General features: G+C 32.9%; 1 protein-coding gene across 1 annotated transcript in view; it reads left to right on the top strand.

Annotated features, from left to right (window-relative positions):
• The window catches only part of alka (glycine receptor subunit alpha alkaliphile), a 100,138-nt gene that overhangs the window by 78,388 nt on the left and 9,060 nt on the right, over nt 1–12,690 (top strand). The window contains exons 4-6 of the mRNA XM_085959180.1: nt 10,686–10,785; nt 11,395–11,549; nt 12,183–12,338. Of these exons, the coding sequence (XP_085815306.1) occupies nt 10,686–10,785; nt 11,395–11,549; nt 12,183–12,338 (411 nt within the window). The remainder of the gene's footprint in view (nt 1–10,685; nt 10,786–11,394; nt 11,550–12,182; nt 12,339–12,690) is intronic.

Raw genomic sequence — 12,690 nt, 5'->3', positions numbered from 1 at the left:
CATACCAGTTCAAAATAATCGGTTGTTTTAAAATTTACAACACCCACACTATTTGTGATTGATTAATTATCTTTGTATATGTGTCTGTCTTTAAATACACATCATAATATAGCAGGTACATAAACTTCGAAACGTATACTAAACAAAACTGGTAACATAACATGTCCATTACATCCCTTATCAAAATAATTAATCATGGCAGACTACCTTCATGTATGAAAATTTTCTGATTAGAATCAGTACACTTTTATTAACACGTAAAAGCATTTTTTCGCAGTTGTGTGAAGTACCTATGTAGGTATAAATATTGTTATTAATCACATGAAAACATGAGTATCCAAATCACGTAGGTGATTACTGATTATAGTCATGGTATTTCTGTCATACTTGGAACATGAGTATGAACATGATAAAATGACGTATAATGTTGTAGTGATTTTTATTACATCATTATATTCCACCTAATTTATCAAGTTTTGATAATTACACGCTTTGTCGTTGTAAGTATTCATAAATACAATAATTTATTTCCATTATACCTAGTCGTAGAAATTAGTTGAACGCATACATTATAAAGTTGAAGTATCTGTCAGTACATCCGTTTATTAGTCATCCAACGATCAGATTTTGTGTTCCCTGGCTTAAAAAACGTCTTAAAATTACGTACCAATATTATTTAAATATGCACAACTTTTAGACGGGTTTCGGACGGTATATCGAAAGTCGAAATTCCGAATCGCCAAAATTTCGATTGGCTAATATACAAAAAAATGGCCAAAATACCGAAGGTAAATAAAGATAAATAAAATTTTACATTATAGTTACATGGGTGTGTGAAACGCCAGGGCGCTAGGACTCGAGGAACGATGAATGTCCGAAAAACTGAATCTTATAATAAATAATTACAAGATAAAAAGAACTTTTTATATACCACGTTTTTAAATTTTCTGTTGAATCATATAAACTTGACTATTCTATATATTAATAATTTAGGACAAATAAGGCAATTGTCAACAAATCATTTTTTTGCTATTTTGCAACAAACAAACAAACATAGAATACTGAAATGTCATTTTGATTTCCATAGTAACGCACATATATATTAATAATTTAGCTGCTAGGACCACCCCCTTAGCAACCAATAATAGTGGATTGGATTAAGGATTTCTTCCGAAATAACTTTTCATACAAAACAGAATTAACTGAAAATGAATTCAATTCTACTTAAAGATGGCTAAAAGTATTAAAGGAATACATTGGCATCGTGTTCTGATATATTCTAAAAGTTTTAACTGTCAAGCTAGTCGGGAAGTTAGTTAAAAATCGATTGCAAGATGTGTACAGGATAAACAACCACCGGACAAACAAGAATATGAGCTAAGAAAAACGTGGTAATAAAATACAATAATTACTTATATCGGTACGTTGCCTACTTAACTGCCAAAGGGCGGCAAATCAAAGAATGAATGGGAAATATACGAATATTACATACGTTCTTATTTATGAGACTAAAATCTTCGATACAAAAAATACCGAAAATCATTTTTCCAGTTTCAATATTATGGATAAAAGAAACAATCTGTTATTATTGTTATTATTACCTACGCGGGTTTATTTTCACACGATTCTATGATAATTATCATGTAGAATTACGTGAAAGTCCGCGTAGTATCAATGTGTTTGTATTTCTTGAAAATTTTTTAAAATGTTTCATTTTGGAATATCATCGTCATAGTTAAATTTTTGTTTTTGTCGTCACCAAACACTTGAAACAAAATTATATTTAATCATTGGTATGGTTTTATTTTCTAAATTTAGATAGAATAATATTGTAATTAATGATTTTAAAAGGTAACTCTACAATTTAAATGGTGATATGGTTTTTACTCGGTTTTTTATCGCATGTAGTATGTGTGGTTCACACGCGATATTAATTTTAGTCGATAACAACAAAACTATTTGTCAATTCTAAAATTTTAATATACCAATTAATGCATTTCTTTCGCAGTATTGAATTTACATCGGCAATATTAGGTGTTTATCAATCAAGAGATTACGATCGGTTTTGAAAATACTTACACGGAAGGCAATTGATGACGTTGAGATGTGGTGTTCGCGCCGAATGCTTTGTATTTCTTGGACGGAGCACAAGACAAACCAGTCAATCATCCAGAGACTGCAGATAAAGTAACGGCTCTCAACAATATGTCTGAGACGAATTCTGCAGTTTATTGGACATATTTTCCGGCGCGGACCGGACAACCTGGAGCGACTGGTGGTTTTGGGTAGCCTCCAGGAAAGGCGATGCAGAGGAAGAGCGTCTGCGCGCTGGAGCGACCAAGTGAAAGAGCTGACTGGAGGCACTATTTATTCTGCCCTGAGAAAAGCAGAAGATCGAGAAGGATGAAAAGTCTCGGTCGCTCAAAGGATGGAAAAATTAAAAAGTGGTCACGATCCTCAACCATGAGTGTACGACCAAGAAGAGACACGACGTAATCCCATTACTTAAAATTCTATCCGAGGTTGCAAGAGAGAGTTGCTTGAGAAGATACAAAACTGTAATGTAAATAATTATCCCATTTTCGTAGGTACGAGGGTGGGTCAATAAGTCCTTAGAAAAGCCGACAGGTGGCGCGACTAGTACTGTAAGCGGTTTGTTTTCATGCAGCGGCACTACCGATTCAGTATGCTGCGAAGTTTCAATCAGATTGGTCGGGTTGTTGTGTGTTTCTCGTACATTTAAAAAAAAATTGCTTGTGGAAAATGGAAAAATGGAAAATGGAGAAAATTGAGTTTAGAGCTGTTATTAAACATTTTAATATAAAAGGGTTAACAGCAAAGGAAATAAAAAATGAGTTGGATTTAGTTCACGGCATATCTGCTCCTTCACTTGCAACTATTTATAACTAGTTAAATGAATTTAAACGTGGTCGTACATCAACAAAGGATGAACCATACTCAGGACGTCCTGTAGAGGTGACTACACCAGAAATGATCAATAAAATCCACGATATGGTGTTAAGTGACCGAAGATTAAAGTTGAGTGAGATAATTGAGGTTACAGGGATCTCAAAAGATAGCGTCATTTGACAAATTGGGCATGAAAAAAATTTCTGCAAGATGGGTGCCGCGTTTGCTCACAGTCGACAATAAACGCAATAGGGTGGTGGCCTCTAAAGCCCTGTTGTCGCTCATGCAACGCAATCCGGATGAATTTTTTCGTCGCTTTGTGACTGTAGATGAAACATGGATACACCACTATACTCCCGAGACGAAAGAACAGTCAAAGCACAGGATTGCGAAAGGCGAACCATGTCCAAAGAAGGCGAAAACCGTAAAATCAGCTGGTAAGGTTATGGCTACTGTATTTTGGGATGCACGTGGAATTATTTTCGTTGACTATTTGGAAAAAGGAAAAACAATAACAGGGGATTATTATGCATCTTTATTGGACCAGGTAAAAAACAAAATTGAAGAAAAACGGCCTCATTTAAACAGGAAAAAAATCCTCTTTCATCAGGACAATGCCCGTGTTTACACATGTTTACGATCAATGGCTAAAATTGAAGAATTGAAGTTCGAATTGGTCGACCACCCACCGTATTAGCCAGATTTAGCCCCCAGTGACTTTTTCCTTTTCCCAAACTTAAAAAAAATGGCTAAGTGGACAACGTTTTTTTTCAAATGAAGAAGTCATCGATCTGACAAATGCTTATTTTGAGGACCTTCCGAAAACTTATTTTTCTGACGGTTTAAAAAAAATTGAGAAACGTCTAACCAAGTGTATTGAGCTCCAAGGAGATTATGTTAAGAAATAAGAAAAAATACAAAAATAAAAACTGTTTTAATGCTTTTTTCTAAGGAATTATTGACCCACCCTCGTATATTCGGTTGCTCTACGAATACACAACGCTGTCCAATTGCCATTATTATTGTACATGCAATTAGGGATGTCATATCGAAAGAAAGGGTATCAATATTAAAGTATCGAAGTAATGATACTTTTTTGACATCCCAACATGCAACACTATAATACATTAAAAATATTTGTACATCATTGTGCATTCAATATTACACAGTAGTCTGCAGGTAGGAAGTAATGCGACCGTTGGTAAAGTCAGCAGGTCTATCCTGTGGTGATTTTATTCGTTGACGAGCGGTCGTTCTAATAGATCCGCATCCGGGATACGCGATTTGCGATGTCAAGTCGCATTGCTTATTAGACAACTTACAGAGTCTATTACTTATGTGACACTTCACATAACAACAGCATGACGTGTTCGATTTAGTAACATGCAGCATGATAATAATATAATTAAATCTAGCTGCCGAGTACTACTCTCCTTGAGAGCAAGTGTGGCGTTGTCATATTTCCTATTTGATATTGAAAATAAAATTAGTATACATAGTGGAAATTATTTTAAAGTTTAATTCTAATAATATAAAAAAGTGGTAAATTATTATAGTGTATCACTATTAAAACGTAACTAAATTGTACTTACGTAATTTACTACTATTTCATTTGCTACTCCACACGAAAGCTCGGCTTAAAACTGAAAGAAAATTGATCAAAATTGACAGAAAAATACGTTTAAAAATTACGAGGGCACCCAAATTATTCTTCTGAGCTTCGATACTACTAACACATGTCTGCAGATTCTTTCTTCGCCTCTCAATATACTCGACCACGCTGTTATAATGCAGATGATTTTCTTTGAAGCAGTTTTTTGTTCCTAGTAGCTGCAAGCGTGTGCCAAGACTTTGGCAGCAGTTGTGTTTTATGTTACCGACACTATCTTAGACACACATTAGTACCTATGCAATGACATTAGATATTACATTCGTTTATTTTTTTTAATCTTGCAGAAAATAAGGATCAGATTTTCCGAATAATGAATTTTAAAATTGGAATAACAGAAACGGAAGTGGTTACATATATCGGAAAATATCTCTTATGATTTTAATATATATGAAAATGTAGTAGTTAGTGTTACTTTACCCCTCCCCCCAGCCATTGACAAGGAGGGGGGCGGACCGGCGAGCGGTAACTTTTCCGACCAATTATATAAATGTGTGTAAAACGATATAATCAATCCTAACAGTATACATGGCGATCAAAGTATTGAATTATTTCCGCAGATATCCGAATAACGAAAATAAACCATGTACCAGTGACGAAGGGTTATATTATAATTAGTTTATAAAAATAAGCAATTAGTTTGAATTACTTATGTATTTTCCAAGACATTTATAAACGTAACATACGCTCAAAATATAATATGACCTATCATCTTTGAAAATATCCGTTGTTGTGTATATATTATGTTCCATAACAATTTATAATTTAACCCGTAAAACTAGACATTTTAAAATACTTCTATATTTAAAACACAGACTTAGGCGGTTACAATATCAGATATCGAAATTGTCTAATGAGTGAACTAATAGATAAATAAAAATCACTAGATAAATTATTTTATATTTTTAAGAACAATCAATACATATTTATGTGATTGAATCCCACAGAAATTACTTTTTAAATTATTTTCTTATTAATTATTTTGAATAAATGTGCTCTAGCGATGTAAGCGCTAATGAAACAACTTGTAGATTTGTATGCGGGACGCCAAACATCTTGAAATTATGAGATAAAACTTCATATTGAAAAACCCGACGATTCACGCCAAAATAATCCCATACAATATGTGAAGCGAAACGCGGTGTGTTTTATTTTTTTAAACTTTCGAGAGGTGCCATAGATGGTGCTTATTGAAATATGGGAAAAGATCGTAAAATTATGACAATTATACGATAGATGTCTTTGGGCATATTGAGTATATTATTATTTGTGATTATATAAATACGTCAATATGAAAATAAAAGTTATTTTTCTTAAGAAGATAGGCTTTAAAATCTTTAAATAATCCCCTAGTATGGAGTCTTCGCCACTGCCATGTACAGATGATATAATAGCATTAGGAGCAACTATAGTGCCACGATGTAACTCCTCAGGTACCCTTTGCATACACTGAAACATGTCAATATCTCCGGAGAAGACAGATAAATTGCATCGATACTGTATAAAACACAAATCGTTCAGATGTGGTATACTGACATTATTTTCATCTGATGACCAGTAAGTACATACGCACATTTTTGTTCAATATATTGTTGTAAGCCCAATTTTTGAATGAGCTAGCTTATCTAGAGAATATTTTTTTCACTTACACAAAAACATCTGGAATCATAGGCGTCAAGTGTAATAAAAAAACTTACTATAACGTATAAAGTAAATACGTATATATTTTTTTCTAGTTGGGTGCTGTGTACATGCAGCAACAAGGTGCGCACTGCATTTCTAATGCGTTTGTATGGGACTTACATTCGCTGAGCCCGTTATACTATAATAATATATAGGTAGATACTATAGCGAACTACCCCGAGTGACGATGTCTTGCTGCAGCTGTGACCTTTCGCTGCTACACATGATTACGTCTGCGCCAGATCTTAGTCCAAACTCTTTGCAATTCAATCATGTTCATCAAAGACATTTTCGGTATTATAACACCTGTACTCGTGCATGGATTTACTTGCACTAATAGTTTATATTTTAAGCTATCGTGGTTATAACTATTTACATGTAAAAGTGCTGACTGTCTTTCTAATCTAATTCTTCAAACGTAAGCGAGATGCGATGTTGTCACTATACTGTGCTATTTGATTAGTTCGGACAGATTCGTAGATAATTGGTAAACGTCGAAATGTTCTGTGCGGTGTGGTTCGTATACCTTCCAGCAGGTTCGCACTATATTTCTACTGCGCATGCGTACCGTCATGCAAGTAATAATTATTGCGTGAAATTTCAAAAGCTTCTGAACTTTTTTGAACCATGAATCTTGCAACTTGCACGATAATACGTGTTTACTTGTGCATTTTCTTGTTATGGCCGCGGTAATACGTACTGTCAGTAGTAAATCCATGCACTTGTAAACAGGGTATAAGATACTGTGGCAATCTGTGCATGCACTGTCGTTTGAAAATCGTGATTAGGGTGTCAACAAAAAAAAAATGACCAGCTGATGAGACCAGCGACGCTTCAAAGGTGAAACTTCATTTCTTTGTTGAATTAACGTCGCTCATAAATCAATTTGCAAGTCATACACGTGATGTTAAATTTTGATTAATGGCCGCAGCTCTGTTAACATTAAGCGACCGGCCGGCTGAATATTTGCATATTATCTCAGCAAGTTGATCTGTCCAACTAATCTTAAGATTTCCATCGCTACAAGAAATATTTCTGGCATTTGCGCCGCAATTACATGAAGGATCGGCGCTTCACTCCGGCCGTAACTTTCAGCGCAATGCGTGCGTACTATGATATTTCAGTTAAAATTTTAACTTTAACGATTAATATCAGAGTACCTTTCATTTCCGGCTGTCGTGAGTATTTTTTAAAGCATTTGACTAGCATACTGGAGAATTCTTATAGTTTATTTGCAAGTCTACATTAATTATTCACAATGCTATTTTAACATAATAAAAAATTAATATTGAAACTTAAGATCCTCGTAGCTCAATGCATAGGACACTTTCTTCTCATACCAGGGGTTCAAGGGATTCCCGGAGAGGTCACAATGCATTATTTTTTATAATTATCTCAAACCTGTGTGTGATTGGCCCCGTGGCCTGTTGTAAAGTATTTCTTCTTCTTCTTCTTCTTCTGCTTCTGAAATATAATTAAAATGCTCTTAACCAATTAACCCACCGACCCAAGTATTTTATATATTTTTTTTAAAAATGCTTCATAGTTAAATGCTGTGTACATATGAATGAATGGAAAACATTTTTTAATATTACCTGTGTATACATTAGTATTAAATAAAAGAGACAAAAGGTATAAGTACAATTTATATTTGCATAATAAGTATATTAAAACTTATATGTATTTATCAATTTAAATATCATAGGTGTCCCCAGTATATAAAATATCTCTAGTCGATGTATACATAAAGAGTACCCAAAACAACGATTGAATTACCTCTATAGATTTGTATGCTTGAGCAGCACTCACATGTTCTGTCAATCAACAAACGTCCTATCTCAGCCACCGTATTCAGAGATATAGTGTCTCCGGCGTTCAAATATTTATATTACTGTTTGTGGTAAATATTTATATTTTTACCGCATTTATAGTGTAACACTAATAACTATAAACCTACCGTTTTAAAGGGTGAATGTCCGCAGCATTTTAAAATGCATCATTTAATTGTAAACAGGGGTAGATTAGTGGCCTGAGACCGGCCCGGAAAATTTTCCAATCAATCGAATCAAAATTAAATTATCACCAGAGCGCAAAATTTTTCATACTTAAAAAATAAACATTAAAAAAGTATTTCTTCCAACAAATATGTTATTCTATTGATTATTGAACGGCTCAGATACTAAATATTATGTATATATCCTAAACAATATACTTTTGAATGACAACTGTTACGTGTACATAATTACTACACGTAATTTAAACTAACGATACATTATTAACATTAATAAAAAATATGTTAGTGTGATTTTCGACTTCACAAATCCGTCCCTATATTTATTATCATTTCTCACCTGTTAACCAATTTATTTTTCCCTTGACTTCTACATACACGCAACAGCTTATTTTTAACTTAAAGTTCATTGGTATAAATAAGTTTCATTTAATGCCCATGTTATAAAAAATTAAAACTCCGGTTATGGTCGGAAGCTAATAACTTAAAACTAAAGTTAACTTTTTGCGTGATATTTCACTTGAAGCCGTGTGGCAGTTCATTTTATACAGTGCCTAAAAATGTTACTTATATAATTTGCTCATTGCTAAATTTACCATGCTAAATATAAAGCCATCATAAATTGTTGACATGGGCATATTTATTCATTAAAATATAGTAAATCATCTCAAACGTATTTTTTAAATACTATTTCACCATGTTCATACGAGAAATGGATGTAAGCCACTTACTCAACCTATCAGGTCCATATTTTGTCTCCTAACACAAATTGAAAAACGATATTTGACCAAAACGACAGGACTCAAACCTGGAACTCACGACACACGCAATAATACATATGGCATGTATATTATAACTATCAAGTGTGTGTTATTATTATTTTCGTTTGTTAAAATCATTTATCTTTGTGAAAAATACTTTCTTCGTGATTGGCGTATAAATACGCATCAAAATCAATAATTACATTTTTATTTAATTACAATTCATAATCCTTTCGCCTCTAACGCCATGGATCACGGGCGCAGTCCTGCGGCTTGGTAAAATAATGATGTTATTATTTTTTCAATGCTAGTGCAAGAACTCAATGGGCAATAATAGTCACTCCTCAAATAAAAAGTGTACCCATATAACCTTCGCTATTTGAAGACACTTATGCTCAGAAAACGGTAATTTATTTTTTATCACCCTATTAACTAACACCCGTATTACTGATTATCATCGTTTTTTGTATATACATCACAATGCAAAATCAATATATTACCGTTTTTTCTGAAAGACGGCGATGACCATTTAAATGAAATAATATAACATTAAATTGCTTATCATATTGGTAACAAAACTTTGAGACAACTAACTACACTGATTGATTAACCGAATGACTGTAGATACTTTGGAAAAATAATTTAATGAAAATCCTATTAAAAGTGTTGCGTAAAACATGATACACCTACATAAAATTGACTTCGTAGTTTATGTAGTATGACTTTTTAGAATTTGATCATTCATAATTTTCAGAATTTTAGATTTCTTTCATGTATTTTGCAAATAGTGGAAAAGCTGTGAAAATGCGATGGTTGGATAAGAATGCTTATTACTGTGTGTGTGCAATTTCAGCCATGTGGAAATCCATGATAACTTTGTGAGTAAGTATTCAGGTGGTGTGTTTTCGACAATCATTTATTACGATCGTAAATTTTATTTTCGGTTTATCATTTGCGTTTTTTTTTCACACCAAAGCTGGCATTAATCTAATTCAAAAGCAATTTATCTTTGGCTAAAATTTAAATATTCCCATTGCCTATATTTCAAGTTAAAAAAAACTTTATAATAGCGATTGTATCAATAGAATAACGTCATATGTAATTTTATTTCGGTATCTGTAGCTAGGTAGCCCTAGTACAGAATTGCCAAAATATAAATAGTTCTGAGTAGAACTTCAAGATGGAATTTGTAATATTTTTCACGACTGTTTTATAGAGAAGTTGTGTGAAAGCTTTATTATATATTTTTTTCATAAATTTCAAAATTCTTATTCCTCAAGAACTCAAGAATTTTTCCAGGAATATATTAAATCCGCGAGAGTGCGGATTCTGCGGATTATGTGTCTATATTTTTGTATTTTTTGAGGGCGGTTTCGTCTAGGCGGATTTGTCTGGGCGGTATTTACGAGCACTGGTACGGGCGGATTCGGCTTGGCGGCAATGTCCGGGCGGTTTTGTCGGGACCCCGGATTTCGTACTTGAATTTAGACGGAAAGTTATTTTTTTCGAGAATTTTCGAGAATCTAGAAAATCGGCAAATCACAAGCTCTAGTCATGTCTTATATATTATTTGTTTCTAGTCCTGTGATCTAACTCCGTGTAATAAATAACACTAATAAGTTTTCATGAAGTTATTTTGTTTTATTTGCAGAAGTTCGACCACCTTCAAGAAAAGGCCAACCTGTGATCGTAGAGTTTAATATTTATGTGGTGGATGTTAATTCAATCAACGTAGAAGACATGGATTTTCGGTAAGATATTTTACATGTATCGAATTACTATTTTGTAAAATTTAAATTTGATCTGTAGCAATAAAAAAAACTATCACTTACTTTTGTGGGTACAGAAATATAAATCGAGGGGTACTTTTATTAATCATAATATAAACTTTTAGCGTACCTATGTATTGATTACTGCGTACGAAAGACATTATTCATTTCCAATTCGACACAAATTTCAGATATCGGCAGAAAGGAACTAGTAGGTATTCTACACACCTTCCTCAAATGAGTTAAACTAGCAACATTTTAAATTTTCCAGAAACTGTTTCCATTGTTTTTAAAATGATTACATTTTTTTTTCAAAAATATATTCAATTTTGGAACACGCACAGCCGTCATAAAAGTATCATTGCATGATTTATATTAAAAAGACACAAGTTATAATACTTGTTGTATAAGAAATTGTTTACTCCAAGTACCTTTCAGTACCTACTTAATTATTTGTGGGATAGTTACTGTATTCATAGTTGGTTCAAATAATACGTCAACATATAAAATGAAGCTTTATGTTTTTAACAAGTGATATTATATCTGTATTTATATGAAAAATGTTGCTTTAATTTTCTTTTCGCTTTGCAGTGTCGACATGTTTATCAGACAAACGTGGGTCGAGTCTCGCCTTCAATTGCCGAACGATATTTTTGAAGAAGGAGACGATTACGTAACCCTGCCTTCAGAATTCTTTGATAATCTCTGGCATCCAGATCCTTATTTTCTCAACTCCAAAATTACTGGTCAGTTCCAACTTATGTATGTAACTACCGTCAAATCTAAAAATGTCCTCATTTATTGTATCAAGTTTACTTTTGATAAATTTGTAGATAAATAAATAATTTAGATAAAGTAGTTTAATATTCTGTAAAATTTGTTAAAATAATACACACACCGTAAAAGGCGGTTAATAACGGTCAAAAAATACGTCCGTATGTTTACAACGAGAGATTTATTATATATGTACAAAATACAGAAACAAAAAACAAAAACAAAATCTATTTCACTTGTCAGAATAAACCTCGTTTTACACATGATGCTAGCTGGTAGAGCTGTTTCAATTAGTAATGCGATTACGTGTATTTTCATGCTAAAGCCGACGACTAATATTATTTTTTGTTAATTTGGAATGATTTATAAGTATGTGGTTAATTGGTATGAAATAAGAAATAAGTTCTCGTTCCGTATTTTTCTAGGCGCTTAGGTGGCAAAGTGGCAACTTGCAAAAACTCATATTTTTATATTTCACTTGACTCATGTAAAATACGTTATAAGTAAGTAAGTATCGTTAATAGCAATAAATTATACTTAACGATCTTTCATATTGTTTAAGTTTTTACCACTTTATTAAACAACGTTTAAATATTTGATTTCAGAAATTGCATCCCTAACGCACAAATTTTCTTCAGTCACTTTGTACAAAAACAAAACTGTGAAATACTCAGCTAGAATGCACGCCATTATCGCCTGTCAAATGGAATTTCAACTATACCCAATGGACATACAATCGTGTCCCATCTACATAGAGAGTTGTAAGTGTATAATAATTATATTTATCTCATTTTTAGCATAATATCAGTGTATAAATTAAGTTCTCAACTGGCCGCCGAATGCCAACGTGTTTATATATAACACCGAATGGATAAATTTGGAAGAGAACTTGATTTATTGTTTTTTTTTTTTAATAAACTCCGTCAAAAATGGAACCGATGAAATATGTTAACATCTCCTAGTTTCAGTAGCACAAACAGTAATACGGAGTGTAATTAATACACCAATTAAACCAAGTGACGATATAAGACCGTCTTGCCAGGTTTGGTTAGTTCGAATCTGTGTGAGCTATGTGATAAAGTGTTTCAGTTTCGTGTATTTATTGATAATCTG

Source organism: Rhyacophila brunnea, unplaced genomic scaffold (assembly GCF_057557595.1).
Source record: "Rhyacophila brunnea isolate RB1 unplaced genomic scaffold, BYU_Rbru_1.0 scaffold_8, whole genome shotgun sequence".
In the NCBI taxonomy this organism is placed as follows: domain Eukaryota; kingdom Metazoa; phylum Arthropoda; class Insecta; order Trichoptera; family Rhyacophilidae; genus Rhyacophila; species Rhyacophila brunnea.
This window is presented reverse-complemented; position numbering and strand designations above follow the sequence as displayed.